The following is a 26820-nucleotide window of genomic DNA, read 5'->3' as shown; positions in this document are numbered from 1 at the left end:
GAATCACTATTTTACAAGTGCAAATCTCTGAAATCAAGTAAATTTTTCTATTGGAATAGGGTCTTTTGTAGTGGAGACGATCTCCACTAGCTCGTCTTCCTCAGGGAACAGCTTTATTGGGGTTCTAACGTGATGTCCTGTGGAGCTGTAGGTAGAATATGAATTCCTCAGCTCTTAATTCTTCAGATCCCATGGCATCATAATGATCTCTATTTAGAAGTAGTTATTGGTTTTATATAAAAGTTCGAATAAGATGTGCAATAGATTTTATTTATTTACTGTTCACAGTCATTATAATCTTAGTTACATATCTTATGTACAAAATATTAACCTGAATAAAGTGGCTTTTCATATAATATTGTAGCATAATGTTTCTATGGGAATTACTAGGAGAGATTTGTCCATATAAAGAACTAGTTAGTAGCATTAATAATTTTCAACATTCAAGTGAACAACGTTGCCTAATCCTTCTTTCCTTTTTTTAAAAATATTTATTTATTATGTATACAGTAGTCTGTCTGCAGACCAGAAGAGGGCACCAGACCTCATTACGGATGGTTGTGAGCCACCATGTGGTTGTCGGGAATTGAACTCAGGACCTTTGGAAGAGCAGGCAATGCTCTTAACCACTGAGCCATCTCTCCACCCCCCCCCCTTTCCTTTTTGATGAGTGGGGTTTAATACCATTCATGCTTTCCTACATGAACGTTTCCAAAATGTCCTCAGGATTCTTAGACTGTCGTTAGAATGACCGACCCTTCAGCTAGTTTCCTGGTGACGGTGGGGAATGTCTGTTTCACCCAATATATTCACTTGGTTTTACTACTGTTGAAGTCAGTTGGAAAACTTTTCTCAATTCTGTGTTTGCAGCAAGCCACTAATGTTGAAGTTGGAGCCGACTCTGTTCCATCCATCACAGTGAAGGTATGGTACCAGCTTTAGACTACAGAGTGCAGGCAACAGTGTGTATTTCATTGCTCTTGTTACTGCTGTTTTCCTGTGTTTATTGACATGGAAAATAAATGCTTAAAATCCATCCGTTTTCTTCAATTTTGGTAGCGAATAGAAAACCTTTGTTGTTCCCTTCAAATATAAAAGCTATAATTACATTTATAGAAGAAAAATCACACACACACACACACACACATATGAAAAGGTGTTAGACTTTTCTCATCCCTTCTTTAAGAGCATAGCACGATATGGGCTCCTTTTTCTGGAACTAAGTTTTCTTTATGAGACGTGAAAGTCTCATGAAGGTTGTCACTTACAGAGTTTTCTTTATAAGACTTTCAAGTTGTGTTATTGTCATCCAGTTATAAGCCAGTCAGTTGGCTGTAGCGTCATGTATGGATTGTGAAGGGATATTGGAGATATACATGTATATTAACAATCATTCTTTTATTATGATTACATGTGTGTTTAAAAGAATTCTCAGGCATTCATCTGCTATGACATTAGCTTTAAATGGATGCATTTATGGCAAGAAAATGTGAAATGAAGAGGCTATAGAGTAATGACAAATTGATAGTCTGGACAAGTAGGACATGAATGATGTAGTTTTGGTTAAGAGGTTCGATATTGTCACTGTAGAGTTTAGAGCGAGAACTCAAATGTGGCGTGTTCTTAAGGCACTTAAAGTGTGGTAATCGGTCAGCACGTTATTAAGCTGGAAATATTTATCACTGTCCAGACCTTAGAAGCCAGGAAACGTTGTGGATCTTGGCGATTCATTTAGTCAAAACTTGGACCAAGTTTCTGTTTACTCAGATTATAGCTTGCTGTCCTTGGAGAAGCTTAACAAGGTAGGAGGCTTTAGCAATTGTGTTCGCTTACACTGGCCCAGCGGGTGGCCCAAGTGTGGAGATCTTTGGTGAGGCTGAAGCAAGCCCCGTCTTAGAACTCTTTCCTAAGCTAAGTTTTTTTGGATTCTTGCCATTGGAAACAAGGGTGGTCTTTCCCCAGCCTCCCTTCCCCTCCCCAATCACAGACCCTTCTGGGAAGGCATTAATGGCAAGAAATCAAACACTTAAGAAATAAGTAATTGCAGAGGTGCAGGAGTGACCTATACGTCTGTGGACGGGCTGTTTGATTCTGTGTGATGGTTTTGTTCAGACCAGCCGTGCCACACTCAAGGATCTCACTGCATTGCCAAAAGAAGTCTTTTGCCCAGAGCACATAACGCTGTCCATGTCTTCGTCCTCACCGTCTTGCAGGAGTCATCACTGTAGTGGACACACCTTTCCCTCCCACACGTTTTCTAGGCTTCCATCTGCACCAGCCACCTTGAGGCGATGACACGACTTCTGGAAAGTTTCTTCCATTAACCATGCCTTGATCACACCTCTTCTTCTTAGTGCCATGGTAAAAGTAGAAGAGAGACCATGGCATCCCAGGTCACATGACATGTGCCAGACTTACACAGCAGACAGTATGATTTCCTGATCCTGTCTGATAGTCTCTATACAAATTTCTGCTGTAAATCTCTCCTTATGGCCTTTTCTAACAGCAGCAGCCAAGATATATACCCAGTAAAGTTTCCATCATAATAAATCCAGTTAATTGAGAAAATTTTTCCATCCGTTCCAAACGAATGAAGATGTGGCTACCTTGCGTATGTGTGCATGATGCGTGACCATCTGTTCCAGGCAACAGGCAGAGTGCTTGTTCATACCTGGCCTGGCAGGCGAATTTATATACCTAGGGCAAACATTTGGTATTATATTTCCCAAGGATTATATTTTATTTCTTTAGAATCAGAAAATGGCATGGAAAGTTCTTGTATTGACATTTTTTATTTTCTCCTTAATATTCTACAATTATTTTCCTTTAAAAATATGAGGTTTATGATTTAGCCAAGTCTTTAATTCACTTTTTGGCTCACAAACAACTATTCTTTGTTACTGTGGTTATTTTTGTCATATCTCTTTGATTTGTGCTTTGAAAGTGCCTCGACCATTGTTGGATTCAATAAATCTGATGTGGGAGCCATCACGGTTGTTCATCTAACCCAGATGCACGCCCTCTTGTAACAATGTGAGATTGTGTGATTGCTGTCTGAGCCGCCATCATTCTGCAGCAGAGTCAGGCTGTCTGCTCCTTCCCCAACAGTTTGTTATTACTACAGGGAGTTGTCGCTCTTGTGCTCACATGATGTTCCTGAGGGCGGGTTTCAGCCCTGGTACCCACTGCCTTGGAGGGGTTGCGTATTGTTTACTTTCTCTGCAGTGCAGTTCTAAAGTGTAAAATGGGAACTTTTTATTTATAAAGTTATTCATGATTTAATTACTGTTGCATAACGACCCAGGCCCTGGGTTTTGGCAGAGAGCAGTTTAGTTACACTTCTCTCCCTTTTAATGAGTGGCTTCAGGAAGAAGTGCTCAGCTCTCAGCACCCTGGCTTTTCTGTCTTGTAGGATGTGCTGTGTTGGTCCTCATTTCCCATAGCTGTGACGATTATGAGAGATAAGACACACAAATCACTCACAAGCATGCTTTATGAATCTAGAAAGCCACTGTGGCTATTACATTTAATTATGTATGTGGAGAACATTGTGTTATTATTATAATAGAAGAATACTTAATTGTATCCTGTTAATTTACGAGTCCAGTCAAAGACGCTGTCAGCTGGCCATCTCCAAGACGTCATGTGTGCCGCTCACACAGCTTCTTTTTGCCACAGTCACTTGCGGGTGTTGTCCAAATGGCCAGGCATTGCCGACGACGTTTTGTTTCTGGTATGCCGGGTACCTGGAGCAGGGTTTTTACAGTAAAAACCCAAGGATACATTGCTTATTTTCTCTGTTTATCATATGTATTCGCTTCAATAATTTTCTCTTAAAACCATTACTTTACATGTGAAAACATTTTTGTTTGGATTATTTTTAGGTTGTTTAGAGAACATCACTTAAAATTGATCATAACATTTGCTGACTTCAACTGTGTGCACATTATGTTTGTAGGTCAATTATACATTTTTGTAGATTTTATATTAATATATTTGTGTAATTGAGGGACAAGTGATGCACGCCTTTTACTTAAGAGACCAATCTAAACAGATTTCTTCATATGAAGACGTCATTGCACCGTGTCTGTTAACAATGGCATGTGTCGACCTCACATGGTAGGTAGAATCTGGTAACTAGATTGAACTTTTCTGTAGCAAAGGAAACACAGGAAGAATCATTTTCAACCCACCACTTATTCCAGGTTGTACATGAGGATCACTGGAGGTGTAGCAATCTCAACACTTGAGACTGCCTCCAGATCTTCTGAGTGACTCGGCTTAGACTGGTGGTTGGCTGTCTATTAATAGTTAGACAAAGTCACCTAACACAGACAATTCCAAGAGACTGAAACCTTTAGGAAATCAAGACTAACAAGAGAAGATACCCAATGCAAAGCAGGCATATCATTCTTTGATGTGCCCTCACTGACATGTGGTACTGTACCCCAGTGAAGATGCTCAAGTCTGATGTTGCTACGGACACCTCTTCAGGAGAGAGTGAGACACCCTGACCTCCTGTGCCCACACCGTCTTCTGGGCTAACTCTTATCCCACAGACCTTAGCTTTTGGATTTTACAGGGGTAGGATTTCTTAGCATCACCAAGTAAGACAGCAGTTTGGAATTTTAATCCCTCAAGAACAGAGTGGTTAACAGGCTTATTCTTTGATAGTCTAGAACTGGTATGTCATACTATTTTTGTGATTAGCCACAGAAGAAAATGCAGTGCTTTGATAATAAATCCATGTAAGTGAGAAAATTATCAGAGAAATTGCTCTTTGTAAAAATAAGTATATTGATACTAGATAAGATAAATAATCCATAATAGTATAAGTGTGTTTAAGGAAAGAACAAACACATTTATGCCATTATGCAGTTTCTCACTACAGATGAGAACAACCGTTTTCTTTCTTCTCTACTCTGAGATATCACTGTATATAATTTTATGGTTCCCGTGGTCTGTAACATCTTTACAGATTTGACTAACCTTACCCCCACCTAATTTTAGAACCTTTTATACCCCTGAAAGAAATGGCAATAACCACCAATTATCTCTTTTTATCTCTTTTATTTTGAGGCAAGTGCCAATCTATATAATTTTTTGCAGAGGTTTCTCGTTCTATTTATTTTATTGAAAACTTAAATAGAATTTTTTGGGTGTTTTGGAGGTAGGGTTTCTCTATGTAAATTTTTGATATAATATTTTTATTAATTGATGGAGGATTTTATACTGTCTAGGTTGATCATATGCACGCCTCCCATCTCTGATCCATACCCACCCACACCTTCTGTTAACTTTTTTTTTATAGACCACTAAGTTCAGTTTGTTCTGCCCGTATACTCATAGATATGGGCCATCCATTGGAGCATGGTCAACCTCCACCCCTAAAGAAAACTGTCTCTCCATGTCTCAGAAGCCATCAGCTGTCCATCTCTCTTCATCTCGGGGTGGAATCCTGTGAGCCCCTTTCTGCTCCATGCTGGAGTGTTTACTGGCTTGATCTTATCCAGGTTGTCTGCAGGTAACCAGACCTGCTGTGAGTTCCTGGGCGCAGTGGTCCTGCCATGTTCAGAGATAGTTTTGTTCCTGTCTTTCCAGCCTCTAGCTCTCAGTGTATTTCTGCTCCCTTTTCTGAGGTGGTGCCTGAGCCTTACATGGGAAGGGGAGCCATACATTTTATGTAAATAGAATTATACTGTATACGATTATTTGTGACTAGCTTTTTCCTTACTTAATATAATATTTTTTATAGTTTATGTGTCAGTTTCATTTCTTTTTCTGAATATTATTTTGCGGTATTGACCATGGTTTGGTTGCCCATTGAGATGGACGTTTGGCTTATTTATACTCTTTAGCTATTACAATTTTTTTTTTTTGCTGTGAACTGTTATACATGTTTTACCAGGTTTCCTAGTTATTGGTTAATTACTTTGAGTTGGTTGTAGTAGTTGGCCAATTTGGATAGAGTGGACTTTTGTAATCTTAACAATCTGTGTGTCCTCGGGATGTACTCACTCATATTTGGTTTCTAGCCATAAATAAAGGACATTGAGCTTATAATTCACGTTCCTAGAGAAGCTAAATAAGAAGGTGAATCCAAAGATAAACATATAGGCATCCTCCTGAATATTAACCTTCATCAGACGATGAAAGGAGACAGAGACAGAGACCCACATTGGAGCACCAGACAGAAATCTCAAGGTCCAAATCAGGAGCAGATGGAGAGGGAGCACGAGCAAGGAACTCAGGACCGCGAGGGGTGCACCCACACATTGAGACAATGGGGATGATCTATCGGGAACTCACCAAGGCCAGCTGGCCTGGGTCTGAAACAGCATGGGATAAAACTGGACTTGCTGAACATAGTGGACATTGAGGACTACTGAGAACTCAAGAACAATGGCAGTGGGTTTTTGATCCTACTGCACGTACTGGCTTTGTGGGAGCCTAGGCAGTTTGGATGCTCACCTTACTAAACCTGGATGGAGGTGGGCGGTCCTTGGACTTCCCACAGGGCAGGGAACCCTGATTGCTCTTTGAGCTGATGAGGGAGAGGGACTTGATTGGGGGAGGGGGAGGGAAATGGGAGGCGGTGGTGGGGAGGAGGCAGAAATCCTTAATAAATAAATAAATTTAATAAAAGAAAAAACCAATCTGTGTGTCCTCAGATCACCCTACAGAACCGAGTGGTGTTGCAGAAGGTGAAGTTGTCCCTCTACGTGCAGCCCCCGCTAGTGTCCACGTGTGATCAGTTCACCTTCGACTTCGCAGGTGGGCTCTTGTGTGTCTTGGTGTTTTCTGCGGCGCGAGCCTTTTCAGCGGTGCGCTTCATTCATGGCTGTATTTCTTTCCTGGATAGCAGCACTGAGATCTTCCTGGGAAGTATGTGGTGGCAGTGTTTCCCAGTTATTTCCCTCCACGTGTCATGTGTGGATATTTGATAAGTTATTTTTAGATTATGAATTTCTAAGTACATTTTTTTTACTAGCTGTATCTGTTACTGTATTTGAATACTATAATTTGGACGAGTTTCTCCCTGTCTCTCTCTGAGTGTGTGTGCGTGTGTGTGTGTGTGTGTGCGCGTGCACGCGCGTGTGTATGTGTGTGTGTTGCTGGGGACTGAAGCTTCATGCCTACAAGGTAAGAACTCTATCAGCTGAGCTATGTCCTCAGTCAGCCCTGTATGTCATTTCTTTAATGGTGTTTCCTTAGTGTCTCCTGTAGTGAATCAGTGGCATTTGAAGACAGACCGCTGGCTATGGATTTGGTCCATATTTGAATCCTAACTCCTACACTACTTGGTGCATGATTTGGGCAAACTATTTTAGTACTTAGTGCCTGTTATTTTAACTGGTCAACAGAGAGTAATAACAGCTATATGAAAGGATTTTTGAAGATTTAATTAGAAAATGAAATTATATGAAGAATCTAATAGTATATAAAATAGTAAACATCATAAATGCGGATCATTAAGGATTCTTTATATAGAATTCCACTTGAACTTCTTATAAGTTGTTATTAATCCAATTAGAATGATCTCTTAGTTAACTTTTTAAAATTTCTTTTAATTTTTTTTGAGACAAAGTCTCTCTGCATAGCCCTGACTGTCCTAGAACTCACTGTTTAGATTGGGTTGGCATTAAACTCAGAGTGCTAAGATTCAAGGTGTATTCCACCAGGCCTGTCTTCTTTTTCTATTTTAAATAATATTTCCAATTTATGTTTATTATTTAAAACATTTCCTAAGTTTTCTTTCACAAATTGTTATTTTAATTTTTAATATTTAGTTTTGGTTTGTGTTCAGATGTGTATATGCTCGCCATGGTTTGCAGGCCAGAGGACAACTTGCAAGAATGAGGTTTATTCCTACCACGTGTTTCTGTGACGATTGTGTGAGTGGCTGTCTAAAGTGCTTGTTGAAATACCCAGCATGTAGTAAATGCTATAAATTATGTACTTATTGTTAATAATTGCCCCATCATGTAACATGTATGATTTTTATATTTCCTAATAGTGCCAGATATGACCAGCGTAGTAGCATCTTCTGTCTACCTGAAGAGAAGTTACTTACCATCCGAATTAGAAGGAAATGTGGTTGTTTCTTATTCCAAACCAACAGGTAAAACATAAAGCGATTTACAAATTTAGAACTTGAATTTAAGTTAAATGACTTAAGTGTTTAAGGTAGAAAAGCAAACAGCCGAAGACTGTTCTTTTCTACTGCCAAGTACTGATGCGCTTACTTTCATGTACCGTGTTAAAGTCAGGTGTGATCATATGACTTCCGTGTGTACCGTCCTCTCCTTTCACTTCATAGCAAATATGATGAATGTTCTCCAGATCATGCTTCGTGATCTAAACTAAAAAGCCGGTATGAATTAGTGAAAAAGCACAGGTTACTGTAGCCTTAAACCACTCTCCAGTTTTAGATAGCTTTTCAACTCCGGATACCACCCACCCTCCACGGTAGAGTATTGAGGACCAGATCTGTTACGTTTTCATCTGGAGTTCAAGTCACTTTTCATTTTTTTTAGATTTAAAATTTTTATTTTTAAAATTAGCCTACAAGTTTTAGATATCTTTAGATTGTTATTATGATTAGGCTCTCTGGAGTCTAGGAGTGATTATCCTGTTATAAGCTTGAACGTAGTTGACTTTGGTATGATTGTCTTTCCTTCCTTGTATGGCAGTTATTGTATAGTAACAGTTTGATGTCAACTGATCATTAGAAAATAAACATTAATAGGTAATGCTTTAGAAGATATTTCAGTGTAGTAGAGCTGGTAACCAGATATTGCAGCAATCTTATATTTGTCTTTTAAAAGCGGTTCTGGACAGTTTAAGGCTTATTTTTCCAGTTAAATAGTTACATAGTTTAAAATCCCAAGGTTTTTACGCTTAGCTGCCCTGGCCTTGCTCATCACTGTATTCTCCAGTGAATCTTCATTTCATCCACAGGAAGTGGTTGATGCTCTGATATAATTTCATAGCTTAGGTGTATTTAAAGAACTGAGTTTTGTTTGCTTTTTGGAGTACTTTAAGTTCAACCGTCTGGATGTTTGTTTTTACCCAGCAGTGGCCACTTTATCTGTTTCTGAAATTCTCAGCCCTTAGGGCTGAATAGTCGCTTGTTTGCTTATGCAGATGTGACTTCAGGAGGAGGGAAAACCTGATAGAGAGTTGAAGGAAGGCAGACGTTTTGTGATTTCTGCCAAGGTTGTTGGGGTTTTAAATGTTGTTTTTACTTTGAGTTCTGAGACACAAAAATAAATATTTTGCCGCTAACTCTTGATCTTTTATCATTAACAACGTCAGAGTGATCGTTACAGTATTGCACAGTTGGTTACAGAGATGGCTGATCTCTTAGTTTACATAATTCTTTCATTAATATTCAAGGAAAAGTAGTGACACTGGTTGTAAAAAAAAAAAAAGGAACAGCAGACTCACAAGGACATTGGAACAGCGCGAAACCAGCCAGGAGCCCCGTGGTTCCAGTTACCATTTTGCTCACATTTCTTTTGTGTGGATAGAATTTAGAACATTGTAAATGGGTAAAGCAGAGGTCTAGACATGATTTGGTTCATAAATTAACACTGAAAGTGTGTACAATAAGAACAAAAAGACTGAATGAGCATGACTCCAGAGCGGTATCTACAGCTATCATGAGAAGAAAGAACTGGAAATATTAGCATTATGTCTTCACATCTAACGTAATATTCCTCATGTCACTTCAACACTGTTTTTTTTTTAACCATGTTTATACTGGAGTGATATTCTCATGGACTTTTGAGACCGGAGGTGCAAACACATTGTTGAATTTCATTTACTTAGGGTTTGCTCTTCAAATAAGGGTTTTGTTTTCTCAGGGGTGTATGTACTCTTCTTGTGAGTTTAAATTATGTTTTAAACAGATGTGTTTCAGATTCGTGTTGTAGCTTTACCATGCACGGATAATTAGTTTTCATTCTCTCTCTCCCGCTGTCTTTTGTATTGCTTCTGATGGATAGATCGAAATCCCGATGGTAAGTTAAAAGATAAACTGGAAAATGAATTTTCAGACTAAAATTTGTTGTTAAACTCATTGGTCATTACACCATGAATCAACCCTTTATGTTAGCTTATGCTGTAACAGACTTCTTTAGGGTGACATAATGTTTTAATCTTGCTAAGAAGGGGAGTGTGCCTGTTTCAAGAAAGTTATCCTTATAAGTGAGGTGAAGCTAAGAAGAGAATGACTTTATAAAGATTTGTTTTGTTTTTAGTTGCATGTGTGTGTATGTGTGTCAGGTGTGTGTGTGTGTGTGCATGTGTGAGCACAGGTACCCTTGAGTCTGGAGAGGGGCTGCATCCTTTGCAGCTGGAATCATGGTTGGATATGAGCACAGGTACCCCTGAGTCTGGAGAGGGGCTGCATCCTTTGCAGCTGGAGTCATGGTTGGATGTGAGCACAGGTACCCTTGAGTCGGGAAGAGGGGCTGCATCCTTTGCAGCTGGAGTCATGGTTGGATGTGAGCACAGGTACCCTTGTGTCTGGAAGAGGGACTGTATCCTTTGCAGCTGGAGTTATGGTTGGATGGGATCTGCCTGATGTTGGGAACTTGAGTCCACTGGAAGAACAGTTTTGCTGAACCATCTCGTCAGCCCGAAAATGCCTGTGTTGAGAAACATCAAAAATGTCACAGGGAACCCTGATTGCTTTTCGGGCTGGGGGGAGACTTAATTGGGGGAGGGGGAGGGAAATGGGAGGCGGTGGCGGGGAAGAGACAGAAATCTTTAATAAATAAATAAATTAAAAAAAATAATAAAAAAAAATGTCATTGGCAAATTTTTGCTGAGAGTCATTAATGCATGTTCTTTATTAGATTATTTTGCCCACATTAAAGAATAGAGAATTAGAAATGTACATGTCAGTAAATTTTAAATGTCCTACATGCTCAGATAGACTGACCTTGCCTGAAAGAATGCTGTGTGCATTCCTGTACACCTGTCCTCCTGTCTCATCAGAGTTCCTGGAAGATTGGTCTGGCCAAGCTGACCTCGCCTGAGTTAGTGATGTTAGTCCCTTTGCCATAGTGCACACATGTCCAGGCTATGCTAAGTGTACGTTTATTTCTTACATTTTCCAATAGATGCGAGCTCTTTAAGGGTAGAAATAAATGTCTCATCTTTGAATTATAGAGTATCAGGGTACAAATAGACATTTAAGTATCTCTTAATTTACTTTTCCTTTAAGATATATAGATTTAACACAGGAGATTATCTTTATGAAGATACCTTAAGACAAGTTTTAGATAATAATATTAAAACAGCAGCATTTGCTCAAACAATTTTTGTCTTTTTGTTTTTCTTTTCTTTTTTTTCCCTCCCTCTTTCTTTCTTTCTTTCTTTCTTTCTTTCTTTCTTTCTTTCTTTCTTTCTTTCTTTCTTTCTTTCTTTCTTTCTTTCTTTCTTTCGACAGGGTCTCTCTAGATAGCCATGGCTGCCCTGGAACTTGCCCTGTAGACCAGTCTGGCCTCAAACTCCCAGAGATTCTCCTGTCTCTGCCTCCTGAGTGCTGGGATTAAAGGCATGCACTACACCCACCTTTTCATACAATCTTGATGATGCCAACAGTTTGAGTCATATAGCTTGTATTAGCATGTGAGCTGAAGGCAAACATATATTTATATGAACAATGTCCTTTTTATGTTTTGAGACAGGGATTCTCTGTGTAACAGTCCTAACTTCCTGAAATTTGCTTTGTAGACCAGGCTAGCCTCGAACTCTCAGAGATCTGCTTGCCTCTGTCTCCCAAGTGCTGGGATTAAAGGTGTGTGCCACCACTCCCCGACCTGAGCAGTATCTTAATAATCTCGTAAATGTGTAGCTTAGTAATATGAAACTTACTTGATGAATTAATATTTAGTTGAAATAAAAACCTAATACTATTTAAATTCTGATCCTCCAGAGTGCGTGTAGCTAATACAATTTTAATTTAAATTTTGTAAATTACTGTATTCTTATTCAAGTGGGTAAGTTTGAAGGAATCAGTAAAGGTTGTTGCTGAAAGATAGTTACCCCTTTCATCAGAAGTTCAGCTCAGTCTGTGAGAAGTATAAATCAGAATGGAAATTTCCATATTTCAGTATACAGGTGATGGTGATGTTTGATAATTTCTTTTGATGTTGTTTGAATTATTATTAAATGCACAGGCGCAGAGCTGAAATGTTCAACTGTATCTAGTAGTCAAAAGCCCCAGTTGCTCCTCTCAGCTCTTATTCACATACATTCTTTGTTTCACAGACGATCGTTCCTTGTCTGGGCCTGGCCAGGCCGTGTTGCAGAGAAGCAGTTCTGTTCTGCCATGTCAGTGAGAGGAGTGAGGTTTCCTGTGGTCCCACGGGAGTTAGGGAGTTAGCCTCCACTGTCTCTACATGAACGCTGCATGCCATGGGCAGAGTGAAACACGACTGTAGCCGAAGTCGGTGTGTAGCAGTGACCGCAGGAGCAGTCTGGGAGTCCTGGCTTCCGGGCATCCCTGCTGCGTCGACTCCAGCAGTCTCAGAAAGCCTTCGCAGGTCTTCTATAGAAGTGTAATGTATAGATGTGACTGTCCTGTTCGCATACACACACACACACACACACACACTGTCCATTTTATTTTTCAAGCGCTTTTTGGCTTCCTATTTGAAAGTGATCCTGGCATGGTGTGTGTGCCAGGTGTAATTAGAATTTTAGTATTGGAAAATTGCTCATTCAGGAGTGGTTTCTCTCTGATTGATAAATGGCTTTGTGATTAATTGCATTGTAGTAGTTGTTACTATCCATTTCCTCTAGTGGATTATGGGAAAGGAAGCACATGAAAGAGAGGTGATTATATTTGCTTAAAAATTCAAAATCCTATATAGCAAAGTCAGCCTGATGAATGACTACACTGGGATTGAAATCAAACGAACAATGAGCATTTCTCTTCTGCCAGCTGAGGTTGCAGAGCTGGACTAGCCAGGCAGGCAGACGGGTTTTGCCAACAGCACAGAGGAGGTGTCGCTGGTGGTGCAATGGATTAGGAGCAACCAGGCTTTTCAGCCAGCCTCGAAACCATTCCAAGAGCAACACTGAAAAGGTCTTTATTTTAATTTTTCTTTTTTTTCTTGAAATAAGGCTTCCTGTAGCCCTGGCTGGTCTCGAGGTTGATATATAGCTAAGGGTGACCTTGAACGTTTTATCCTTCTAACTCTAAATTCCAAGAGCTAGGATTAAAGTATGTGCCACCACATAGGGCTTCAAAAGTCTATTAAACTGGGCGGTGGTGGCGCATGCCTTTAATCCGAGCACTCAGGAGGCAGAGGCAGGTGGATCTCTGTGAGTTCGAGGCCAGCCTGCTCTACAAGAGCTAGTCCCAGGACAGGCTCCAAAGCTACAGAGAAACCCTGTCTCAAAAAAACAAAAAAAAACAAAAAAAAGGGCTATTAATAAATGTAATTTTTTTCCCTGAAAAAAATTCTGTTCTTTTATGTGCATAGATGTTTTCCTGCATGTATGTATGCACTTTGTGCCAGTTCCTGATGCCCAAGGGGACCAGGAGAAGGCGTAACATCCCCTGGAACTGGACTTACAGATGGATTTGACTCAACATGTGGGTGTTGGAAATCAAACTTGGCTTCTCTGGAAGAGCGGCAAGTTCTTCGAACTATGGAGCCATTTCTCCACTCCCCCTTTTCTTTTTCTTTTTAAAAATGTTTATTTATTATGTAGACAATGCTCTATCTGCATGTTTGACTGCACACTGAAGAGGGCACCAGACCTCATTACAGATGGTTGTGAGCCACCATGAGGTTGCTGGGAATTGAACTCAGGACCTCTGGGGAGCAGTTAATGCTCTTAACCTCTGAGCCATGGCTCTAGCCCCTCTGTTTTCTTTATTATAAGCATGTGCACACTGAGCCATCTCTTTAGCTCGTTTCCATTTTTGAACCCCTACATTCTCCTCAGTTTCTTGAGTTTAAAATTAAGCCAGTGTTTTTGATCATTCCTAGTTTTTAAATCATGAGTCAAGTCCACGTAGCTGGTTCAAGTGGTGCAGAGGACAGGACACAGTTTTTGAAGAAAGTTTGTTTGAACCATTGACTTAGAAGTTAGTTGGATGTATATATAAGTACTGATGGCATAAAGAGGACTAATTAGGCTTTTTTAACCAGGTTCAAGACCTTTCAAGAGCAACACCAAAAACGTCTTTATTTTAGTTTTTCTTAAAACAAGGTTTCATGTATTTGGTTTGAACAATTAGCTTAGAATTTAGTTGAATATATATATATATATATATATTCACACACACATATAGCATGTATGAATGTATGTATGTATGTAGTCTTTATGTGTAGAATAGCCAGAAGGTAAAAACATATTTTTGTCTTATTCATTTAAGATTAAAGAGATAGAAGGAAGTTTTGTTATTTTGTCTATTATCTATTAACCGGGGTTATAGCTTATCTATTATAGTAGAGACCTATTTAAGACTTCATCTTTATAATTTGGGGAATGTATGTAATATATGGGAATTTCTTTAAAGTTAGCAAGGTAGCACTTTGTGATTTTTACGTGTGTGGTGGAATTGATGGCTGTGGCATGGAAAGTGTCTTCGAGTGCAGTACAAAGTATGTCAACTCAGAACATTTCATCATTGTCAGTACAAACACATACACCCTGGAGCCCTCACAGCCCATCAGGCGGTGATACCTGCTATAGTTTACAGTGGAATTCCAGAGTGAATTTAATATCTGTTGGTTAGGAAGAAAGTCAGAGCTGGCTAAAAATGGATGGGGACGAGATGGGGTTGTGAAGGATGGCAGGTATGGTCCACAGGACCTGCAGGAGCATTTCCTTGCCTCCCCATCAGTCGGCTCCACATCGGAGCCTCTCCCTGTCGGAGGAGGAAAGAAGACAGAAAAGCACCTCCATTGTCAGTGGGGATTAAGCTTCCCAACTCAGTCAACTTGACACAATATATTTCTAATTTCAAGGCTCTTGTCTGGGCCAGGTAGTCATATTTTAACTGCTTCTGCTTTTGCTATTTTAAAGCTCTCACTGACTCCAAAGAATGAAGACTTTAGTGTGCAAACCCACCAAGTAGGGAGACATTCTGAGCTTTCCATTTCTGTTCGGGACTTCAGTACAATACAGATTGCTATGTTTTGTTCCCATCTTTCATGTTATCTTGTCAAAAACAGAATCCTAGAATTAAAAGGGAGCAAGCTGATTTTTAGATTTAAAAATAATCATATAAATTTAGTTTCATTCTGTTATTTTACAAAGATTAAAAAGTGTTTTAAAATAATTTTGAAATTTAAATTAATCAACGTTGTTATTTAGTTCAGTTACCTGCTTAACTGTCTCTGTATGAATACTGACAACACTTAGGACTAAATGACTAGGCTTGAGTTATAAAAATTAGAGCTTAAAGTGTTGTAATATGAGTGGCGGGGCTGCGTCCCCGGCACCCGGCCGCCCACATAGCTAGCTCTAGCTTATGCCCCGAAATAATTACACGGAAACTGTATTCTTTTAAACACCGCTTGGCCCATTATATCTAGCCTTTTCTCAGCTAACTCTCGCACCTGGACTAGCCCATTTCTAATAATCTGTGTAGCCCATGAGCTGGCTTACCAGGAATGATCTTAACCTGTGTCTGTCTGGAGTGGGAGAATCATGGTGACTCACTGACTCAGCTTCTTTCTCTCAGCATTCTGTTCTGTTTACTCCACCCACCTATATTTTAACCTATGAGGGCCAAGCAGTTTCTTTATTGCTTAACCAATGAAATCAACAGATTGATATGACACTCCCCCATCACTTCCCCTTTTTCTGTTTAAACAAAAAAAGGAAGGCTTTAACTTTAACATAGCAAAATTACATATAGCAAAACAGTTATCAAGCAAGAATTACAGTTACAATATTTATATCTATTTTATCTTTTATCATAACTAAGGAAAACTATAACTATCTATTTATTCTTCAACTCCATCAAAGACTCCAGAAGGATATAATACTACCTAAGTAAACAAGAAATAAGAAAACTCTAGAAATGACAGAAACATCTTGTTGCCTGGACAGTCACCCAAAGTTCTTTTGTACCGTTGGTGCATCCATCTTCAGCCTTCAGGCCCATAGTATCCAGCAGACATTTTCATCAAGCAGGAAATTCCAAAGACAGTTGAGTCACTTTCTGCTGTGTCCTGCAGAATGTCTCGCAGACTCTTTCATGAGGCATGAACCCTGAAAGACCATCTCACCTTTAGGCAAGTTCAGCAGTCCTCTCTCTGCGGGTTCTTTGTGTCCAGTTTATGCATCAGTCCAGGCAAGAGCAGTTTCTTGCCCAAATGGCTATCAAACTCCATAAGGATCCTCTTCGATGCCCATCTTCCTCTCGAAGTAGATTGGTGCCGCCAGGAGCAGAGTGTCTCATTGTCATGAAAAGTCCTAAGTTATTAAAATGTTTTAAATGCCATATTCTGCAGCCTTTGAGAGATATGAAGAATGCCTATCTGAAATATATTTCTATATATCTAGAAAATCTAAGTAACATGACTACAAACTTGACCATTATTTATGATTATCCATCAACAACCTATATTTCCTAATTAACATTACATTTTAAAAATGAACTACACAATCACAATACCTTAATCAATATCAGAAATACATATACATATAACAAAATTGACCTTAAAATCCATACCAATGCAAATTATTCATACCTATATCATTTCCCCCTTTAAATGTAAAAGAACATTTATAAACAATATTTTGGGAACATAGGCGCAGTTTTTTCTCTCCAAACTGTTTCCTGCTGAATGGGGGCGCTGTTAATTAGATCATTTAGGGTGTAACCTGTGTGCCAGGTTTATCTCAGTTGGCAGTTGAGTGAAGTAATTTTTTGAGGCTGTTCACAGGAACTTTTCGGGAGGTCGTGGTCTATCATACCATATCGGGATAGATGCAATCCACAGGGTCTGGTCCTCTGTGAAAACAAAAAAAGACCCTCTCCAAAGCATCATATCCTTAGACCCAAATTTTGAAATCGTAATACCCTTATATCCATTCTGGTTTAGCTTGGCAGCCCATGTAATGAAATGTTTCTCTGTACTTAGCTCCTTCACAGTCAAAAATTTTAAAGAAAACACAATGTACATAATCCAGACTCTCTGTGAATTTTCCTTTTTTACGTAGCTTATCCCAGCATTCTGTTCTGTTTACTCCTCCCACCTATGTTTTAACCTATGAGGGCCAAGCAGTTTCTTTATTGCTTAACCAATAAAATCAACAGATTGATATGACACTCCCCCATCACTTAAAGTTGTGATGTGAATTAACTGTGATAAAACCTAATTTTCCTAAGTAACAGTTCCAATATTAATTTGTAAAGTTGTCATAAATCTCAGAAAATCTCATGTGCATTATACTTTGATAGTCATAATTCATTGAAAATAGTTAATATAATTTGAATCCTCAATATGTAGAAATCTAAGGTTTTAGAACGTCTTGGGTTTGAGATATGATAATACAGAGTCTCATGAAAACTGAGTTTTCTTTGCTTTAATTTTAACTGATAGTCATTGGCTAAGGCTACACCTTTGAAAAGCATAAAGAATTGTCTCAGTAGTTGAATGATTTTTATGGTGTCTGATGGGCTGGGTCTTAAAAATATGCTGCTTAAAGATAGACCTCATGCCTATACTTCTTTCAACTCTTTAAAAATGTTTATCAATTTTTAAAGATTTTTATGTAATGTACTTTGATGATATTTACTTCAGTCCTCCCTTCCCCCAAGCCTCCAGGTTCACATCTTCCTTCTCAGTCCCCCTCTATCTGGTGTCTTCTTTTTTAAAATCTCTAGCCCCCAAATTTTTATTTATTTATTTATTTTAAGGAAGACTCTGTCACAGAAGACATCCTGGACCTTTGGCCTTCACAGTCTTCCCATTTCCTCTTCTGTAATGTTCCCCGAGCTGTAGGTGTAGGTATTGTATTGTTGATGTATTGAGTGGGGACAGGTACCCTATGTTGAATTGTTCTTTGCATTTTCACAACTTGTGGCTTTCTGTAGTGATCACTTTCTGCTGGAAAAGGAAGCTTTCTTGAGACAGTGAGAGCTACATTTACCTGTTGATAAGTATTTGGAATGTAGTTAGAAATTACACTGGCTTAGAAAAACGGCAGCAGTAGGTTCACTTGCTCTCATGGTCTTCCCCGGCACAGGTCGTTGGTAGTAGCAGACATGAATTCTCAACTGAGCAGGGCCTCAAGTTAGATGTCTGTTGGTTACTTTTAGGGTAGAAGCCACCATTGTACCTTTTACAATATTTTCCTTTTCTGGTCATTTGTGTGTGTGTGTGTGTGTGTGTGTGTGGTTTATAGGCATTGCAACCTCTGTAGGACTCTTGATTGCTGTTTTCTCTTGGTACCTTGCATTGCTCCATGCCATACTGTAAGACCTAGTCCTCAGGTAGCCAGCTAGGTCAGTTCCAGCTTGTCTCCTCCAAGTCCTTTTTCTGGGAGACAACCAAGGGCAATTGCAATAAGCTGTATGCTGTAGGGTTTTTCTTGAAACAGCTTGAAAGGTGTCCCATGTCAGGCACTTGGATTTTTGATAGCTGGTTTGTGTTTGTATGTGGACAGCATCATCATGACTGTGTAACTTTAGTTAAAAGTATCTTTGTATACAAATACATTTATGTATATTATATGTGATTTTGATTGAGCATAAAGTATGATTTTCTATGGCTTTTTCAAGCACCCTTGGTATTATTTATCCCTCCTCCTTCCTCTCTCTGTGTCACCCCTCACCTAAGTACATCTTCCTCACCTGATTTTATTTTTCATTTAATAGCAACTGTGTCATGTGGGTCCCCTCTACTTTTCTTTGTTTTGTTTATTTTGAGGCAGGGTTTCTCTGTGTAACAGCCCTGTTTGTCCTGGAACTTGCTCTTGTAGACCAGGCTGGTCTCTATCTCACAGAGATTCACCTGTCTCTGCCTCCAAAGTGCTGGGATTCAAGGCATGTGCCACCCCCTCACCATTTCCTGTCCTAGAACCTCTGCTCCCCTCCATACTCTATGAGGCTATGCCCCCCCTTCCTTGTATCTGCAGTTACCTCAGGTTGTATACTCACATTGAAAGATTCACAGCTAGGGTTGACAAATAAGAGAAAACCCTTTCTAGATTACCTCACTCAATATGATATTTTTATTTCTGTTCTTTTACTTGAATTCTATCTCTCTCCCTCCATCTCTTTCATGCTAAAAAATAATAATGAAATAAATCTGGATCCTAATAGTGCCTACCAGTTACTTGACTTGAGCTAAATGGAGGCAGGCAGCAGACTTCCTAGTGCGCCTGCTCAGAACACACAGTGTCTCTTCCTAGATGTTTGTCAAACATTCATTTTTATTTTTATTTTTGTAATTTCAGGAATTCCTCGGGTTACCCAATGTAAATTTAGACTTCCTCTGAAACTCATTTGCCTGCCAGGTCAGCCTTCAAAAACTGCAAGCCACAAGCTCACTATTGACACCAACAAGCCTCCGGTCAGCCTGCCCGGCCTCTTCCCAGGTGGGTCTTGGGATGCACTCTGCAGGGAGCTGGGGAATGTTGGGGTTTCGTGTGGAATACTCCAGCAGCAGGTGATAGAGGGGCTATCTGTACCTGTAGGGTGAGGACCCTCCCTCTCATGTGTCTGCTTAGAGGTGAGCAGCCTCGTCAGTAAGGTGGTAAGGTACACCTTCTACATTTTATCAGCATTTTCATAATCTTATTCTTGCTTCAGTGTACAAACAACAAATGATTCTTTTCTAGGTTGGGATTTTTGGCTTGAAATACAGATATTGTTCAGTGTTGCCATAGGCCTTGGATATATACTATTCTAAGAATACTTCTCATTATTACTGTCGCTTTTAAGGGTTGTCTTGTGGATGGCTGTTGTGTGGCTGTACTGGTTGCTGAGAGGCCGTTGTGGCTTCTGCACTGCTGAGTGTGTTGGGACTTTCTATACATCTTAGAAGAGCTGCAGCCTTGCCCAGCTGGCACAGCATTGTAATCCGAGTTTGGAATAGACACCTACCCACTTTCTGTTTTCTTAGAAATTTTTTTCAAACAATATATTTTGATCATAATTTTACCTTCTCTCACTTTCTTCCTGATCTTCACCAACACCCAACCCATGCAACTTTACTTCCCCATCCACAAAACTGCAAAAATGAAAATTAAACAAGCAAAAGATAAAACAAACAAACAAACAAAAATACCAAAAGAGAATGAAACACCCCCCACACCCCAAAATCATATAGTTTGTTTGTGTTGGCCAGCCATTGGCTATGGGGACTGCCCTGGAGTACATATAGTTCATATGCCCAGCAACACTTCATTGGGCAGAACTGACTTTCCCCGTGTCAGCAGCTGCCAGCTACAAATATCTTCATGGTTGGGGCAGGCAGCTCATGTCTTCTCCTTCTCAGGGCTAGGACCCTTCTGGCTTGAGCCTGTGCTGGCCCTGTGCACGCGGTCTCAGTCTCTGTGAGTTCACGTGGCCGTCAGTTCTGCTGCGTCTGGAAGACTCTTTCCTTAGAATCATCCCAGACCTCTGGCTCTTACAACCTCTCTGCCTTCTCTTTTGCTCTATCCACTTTCTTACAGATGGCATGGAATTCAAAGAAAAAAAAAACCTAAGAATTGAATAGCCTTTTAACGTAGTTTATTAAAAGTTTGCTGTGTTCACTATGAGGTGTATCCTAACTCTTGTATTTGAGGTGTAGGATATAGAATCCAGACTATTTCTCATAACATTGAGACATTTGTAGCAAGCATCTCTTTGTGTTATTATATAAAATGTTTTTAACTTGTTACTCCTTAAGAGTAGGGCTTACTTATGATGGTCCTTATATTGGACAGGGTCTCACTGTGTAACTCTGCCTATCCTGAACCTCATCTTGTAGAGCAGGCTAGCCTTGAACTCAGAGAGGTCCACCTGCCTTTGTCGCCTGAGTACTGCCACCACACCCAGCCTGGACATAGGTTTTAAAACCTTCATTTATGTATTTCCATGAGTAATAATCCCTAAAATGAAGTGTTTTTTTAAAAATAATCATTCAAGTCTTAATTTTGAATTGAGTTTGTGTATATATAGTGAGTAGTTGTTTTTTAAAATAGTTTCCTCCCTCTTCTTTTTCTTTCTTTCCACCTTCTCTTCCTTCTTCTTTTGTAACAATGTTAGACTGCACAAATGCATAAGGAACCACTCCCTTTGTAGCACCTTGCATAAATGCCATGGACACAGCTGGAAATTAGATGTTGACCAGTAGCGAATTTGCTGATTCTGTTGATAATGTATAGGTATTGGATTCGGAGAAGCTGACCTTTATTAGCATAACAGATCTCAGCTGGAGACTGAATAGAAATGTAGGCTGTTGACCAGGGAGTTTGTCTTGGTAAGACAGACCATGTTTTTATAAAGCATGGTGGACCCTCACATTTCTTTTGTTGATACTGTAGGAGTATCATGCCTGTCAGCGTTTCACTTGTTCTAGAAACTGCACCCAGTGACAAATTAAAAGTTATTTTCCCCAAGACTATATACATGTAATATGTGTTTCTGTCAATTTAAATACAGTGTACATGATGAAGCCCTCTAATTATTTAAAGTAATTCTCACATCATCTTCAGTGCATAAAGGTTCTTATATGTTGACATTAGATACAGTGACTATTTCAAATCTATATGTTCTACTAAAAGAAATGGATTAATGAGCTTCATACAAAAGAAATAACTTTAAATCTCTGTTTCTTCCTAATTATCTATCTACATTTTTGAAGAAATGTGGGGCATATGTGGAGTGATTTTAGCTTTTATTACAAATAAATGAGAAGTTTAAAAAATAGATGAGTTCATACAAGGGATCAGCTAATAATTTACTATCCAGAAATGCATACATCTATTTCTGTACTTTCTCCTAATATTGCTAAAATAATTTTTGTAAGCATCTACTCCTCCCATAAAGATTTTCTTTAACATTGTTTAGAAACATCTTTATAGACCATAAATATTTCCATTTGTAACTTTAATTCTTACATGGTGCTTTATTATAAATGGACACCATGAAATCATCTGACTCATATTCTAAATTTAGGTATTTACATGTAGTCTTGTGGTAGGTTCCTTGCAAAAAACTGTTTCAAATTTATGATCATTTCTTGGATGAAGGTCTGAAAGTACAACTGATAGCTTAAAGGTTAAGAATGCGCACATTAAAATCTTTTGAAATTTAGTGTAAAGTTGATTTCTTCAAGGACCAGAATTTGTGTTGTATGATTTTTCTCAACTCAGTGAGTATCAACATTCGGAGCCTCATCAATTGCAGGTGAGGCAACTTACAGTGTTTGAAGGGTAGATGTATTAAGTGTGTTTTTACTTCATGGTATTTTAAATTTATGATGGGATTATTGGAATCCAATCCCTTTATAATAAGGGAAATGTGTATATTTAGTATAAAGTGAATGCTGTCGATTCTCTAGAATATTCCAATGGGGATAATTTGTCTTTATTTTGTTTTAGTTTTGGTATCCGTACAAAGACTTTTCAAATATTGTGCACATGTGTATTTTAAATATTAATAATGTAAAACTAAGCTTCCTATTTTAAATATTAGTCTTTATTTTGTCATTATGTAGATGATTATTTTCTCTTTTTCTTTGTAGACTTTGCCAAGTTTTACCACAATTGTCTATTTTGACTCTCCTGTATATTTTGTCTGCGGCTGCTGTTGGTTTCAGCCTCTCCGCCTGTCTCTGTCTTTTGGGGAGGAGATTCTCTTTGTAGCCGAGGATGCCTCACAATTGAGTTCTTTTCTCTCTGACATGGGATAACTGACATGCACTGCTATGCCCATCACAGTCTTCTGAGGTGCACAAACATCTTTGTAGATGTCTGCAAATCACAGATGCTGTCTGGAATGACTTCCCCACGTTTAGTCTGCGCATATTCACTCTCACACCTGCATTCATCTATGAAAAAATAAGGAAAATTATATCATTCCAGGAGTGTTATTATGAGACAGAAATTTGAGCAATTGGAAGCTGCTGTGAAGATCAGTTAATATAGTTCATATGTGCATTTTAAATATTAATAATGTAAAACTTAGCTTCCTACTTTAAATATTAGTCTTTATTCTGTGATTCAGTGGACAATTATTTTTCCCTTTTCTTTGCAGACTTTGCCAGTCAGTCAGACGATGATCAGGTGAATGTAATGGGTTTTCGTCTCCTAGGCGGCTCTCGAGTTACTCTTCTTGCTTCCAGAACTTCTCGTAAGTAGAACCGTGCTGTTCCTATTGCTGAAATCTTCAGCTTGGGGCATTGTATTGCACCATGAACTGTGGAAAGGGTACAGATGCTGTTAACTAGGTATAGACAGACAAGAGCTACGTGTGTAAGGTATGGGAGTTGTGGAGACTAGATTGTGTTATGGACATAAACCTTTAGTTTTGGGGGTGAAGGTGGTTTGAAAGGAACTTCAAGAATTTAAAATTGTTTTAAGATACACTTACAGTGATCTGGGTTTCAAGAACTCTTAAAAACTAGAATTAGTTTTCTGTTTTGCATATGTATGTATTTATTTTTTTTAATGTTTTATGTGACAGGGTCCCCCATATTTAATTCAGCCTGGGTTTGAACTTGTAACTTTTCTGGCTCAGCCTCTCTCATGCTTACAGTTCAGACATATTCTACCTTGGACAGCTTAAAAAGGTCTGTCTGTCTATCATCTATCTATCTATCTATCTATCTATCTATCTATCTATCTATCTATCTATCTATCTATCCGTTGTCTATCAATCAATATATCAATCATCTAATTAATCATCTATCTATATCATGTATCAGCTATATCCATATTTATCTTTATATCCCTATTTGACATTTTCTTAGTTAGGGTTTCTGTTACTGTGACTGAACGGAATTTGGGAAGGAAAGGGTTGATAACTCAGGTCATACTCCATCTCTGAGGGCAGCCGGACAGGAATTCATGCCAGGCTCCTGGAGGCCAAAATTGAAACAGAGGCTACAGAGGAGGGTGGCTTACTGACTTGCTCTTCACTGCTTGATCTGCTTGCTTTCATATAATCAGGACCACCTGCCCAGAGGTGGCACTGTCCCTCATGGGCTAGACCCTCCTAAGTCAATCATTAATCAAGAAAATGGCCTCAGATTTGCCTACAGACATCTGGATGAAGGCATTTTTCTCAGTTATCTTTCCTAGATAACTCTAGAACATGTCAAGTTGACAACACACACCAAAACCACTGACAGAAATGAACATGAAATGAATGATTGTTTTTGGCTGAGACTAATATCAGATAAAAATCCAATAATTATATAGCCAAGATTGAATTCCAATTTAAATATATTTTATTAATTTAGTTGTTTTATATGAGTAAAATAGTTGAAACTAGTTGATTTAAAACTTATGTTGTATTTACTATATTAATAGAATTAACCTTTCTTTTGCTATATACTTTCATAGAAATAAAGCTAGTAATTTATATTTCATTGGGATAAATTGTGTGTGTGTGTGTATGTGTGTACATTAAAATAGTTTGGATACATGCTAGTTTAAAAAAATCTGTAATGTTGTAGGTAGGGATGTGATTCAGGGCAGGGTGCTTGCCTTGAGTTTGCACTCCACTACTGCAAACTTTAAAAACCTATAGAGCCGGGCGGTGGTGGCGCACGCCTTTAATCCCAGGACTCGGGAGGCAGAAGCAGATGGATCTCTGTGAGTTCGAGGCCAGCCTGGTCTATAAGAACTGGTTCCAGGACAAGCTCGAAAATTGCAGAGAAACCCTGTCTCAAAACAACAACAGCAACAAAACCCATCCTGTAATTTTAGCAGTTGGCTTGCCCTTTGAACTGTCTACATCTACAGTCATGTTGTCGTGCTTACAGTCTTGCAATAACAGGATGAAGGAAGTGAAGACGTCTTTGAAACTGAAAATTGTTAGTAGGAACATACTTCCTGCTATTGGAACTGACTATGTTTCTATAGCTAAGATCATATAAGCTTCTAGGATATATAGATTTCTGACTAAAACCTGAATGCAAGTAGATATTCTAGAGTAAAGCACACAAAAAAATAAAAGTTACTTTGAAAAAAAGAGAAGAAAACTCCATGCTTTCTATGGTCTTTTTGATGAGTCATGACTATAGTCATTACATTGGCGATCACATAGACTATGTCTAAGATGAGGTCTGAACTCTTGGCAAATTTCTAGTGCCCTGGCCATTCTGCTAAGTCTAGGCACGAGCTGTTGTTATGCTGTGCTTGGCTTCACTCTTCATTTGGACGTTGAATCATTTTGGTACATTTTCTTATTTAATTTATCAAACTAAAAAAGTGTCACCAATCTTTCTTTTGTAAACTGTAGAGATTCTGATTTGAGTTAATGGCTTGATTACTTTGAAGATTAATTTTTTACTTATATGTGTATCAGTATTTGCCTACACACATCCATACATATATACATATGTACACATATGCCCGTGTGTGTACCATGCACATGCCTCATGCTACAGAGGCCCGAAGAGGTTCTGTCCCCTGGATCTGAAGTTACAGATTGTTTTGAGCTTGTGTGTGGGTACAAGGAACTGAACCGATGTCCTTTGCAGGAGTAGTAAGTGGCCTCTTCTCCGCACATGACCCTCATGCTGTATGGAATTGTCTTTAGCTCGTGGCTGATATTTGCTGTAGAGGACCCTCAGTCACTTCCTTTAGAAACCTTCTTGACAGTCATGCATGCTATATGGCACTTTTATTTTTTCTTTCTGTCGGATGAGTCCAGGGCCTTGTACACACCAAGTTCTTGCTTCCCTTCTGAGCTGCACCCCCAGACCCAGGGATACTTTTGTAACTCCTGGAACAGGAAGGATTGGTCAAGGCCAAACTCTCCGGTTGATGGGAAGGTATGGGAGCTTTGATGTTATCCACATTTTGAAAATAAAAATGGCATGACATTGGTGTCTTGCAGGGTAAGAAACTCTGGAGGAAAAAGGCCGTGCCAAGTTTCCACAGGAAGTTCAGATCTTGTATTTTAGAGCGGAACCTGTCATAGGTTAGGTTTTCCCTGACAGTGATTTGTTTATTATAGCCAAGCATTTAAAGCAGCTCTCAGATTTTAAAATGGAGAATTTCAGATAAAATATGTTTATAAGAGTGATTGTAGACCGGGGCTATGAGATCTGAGCTGACAATGAGAGATGCAAAGATTATAGAGAATTGATATGTTGAGAAACTAATGGTGCCATGGCCAAAACATGTGGTAAGGGTGTAGTAGGAGCAGCAAGGGGGTGACACAACAGAGGTGACAGCCTGAGAGCAGACTCAGTGCTCACGGCAAAGTCTGCATGACCGCTACTGCCTTTTCCCCTTTTCCATACCTGCGTGTGGTGTGCATACGTGTGTATGAGTGTTCGCGTTCACATGTGCGTGTGCTTACACACGTGGGTGCGGAAGCTCAAGGTTGATATTATTAATCTTTATTGATATTATTAATCTTTATTGATATTATGAATCTTTATTGATACTATTAATTTTTATTGCTCCTGCACCTTATTCTTGGAGCTCCCCTGCACAATGAGTCTGCTGCTCAGCTTCTCCAGGATGCCATCTCTGCTCTGGGCTGCCACTCCTCCTTGGCATTAACTTGGGTTCTGGGGATTTGGGCTCGGTTTCTCTTGCTTGCACTATGAACACTTTAACTGCCAAGCATCTATCTCCTTAGCCCTAGACTACATTTTC

The 26820-nt window shown here is 39.1% G+C and overlaps 1 protein-coding gene across 4 annotated transcripts in view; it reads left to right on the top strand.

Annotated features, from left to right (window-relative positions):
- Nucleotides 1–26820, top strand: part of Bbs9 (Bardet-Biedl syndrome 9) — a 440450-nt gene that overhangs the window by 204269 nt on the left and 209361 nt on the right. For 2 of the 4 annotated variants that reach the window (XM_075966512.1, XM_075966513.1), the window contains exons 12-17: nt 871–924; nt 6672–6774; nt 8018–8122; nt 10011–10025; nt 19450–19590; nt 23240–23335. In XM_075966512.1, the coding sequence (XP_075822627.1) occupies nt 871–924; nt 6672–6774; nt 8018–8122; nt 10011–10025; nt 19450–19590; nt 23240–23335 (514 nt within the window). The remainder of the gene's footprint in view (nt 1–870; nt 925–6671; nt 6775–8017; nt 8123–10010; nt 10026–19449; nt 19591–23239; nt 23336–26820) is intronic. The other 2 variants (XM_075966515.1, XM_075966516.1) reach the window with 2 other exon arrangements.

Source organism: Microtus pennsylvanicus, chromosome 3 (genome assembly GCF_037038515.1).
Source record: "Microtus pennsylvanicus isolate mMicPen1 chromosome 3, mMicPen1.hap1, whole genome shotgun sequence".
Lineage (NCBI taxonomy): Eukaryota > Metazoa > Chordata > Mammalia > Rodentia > Cricetidae > Microtus > Microtus pennsylvanicus.
Note: the sequence above shows the minus strand (reverse complement) of the source record. Positions and strands in the feature narration are given on the sequence as shown.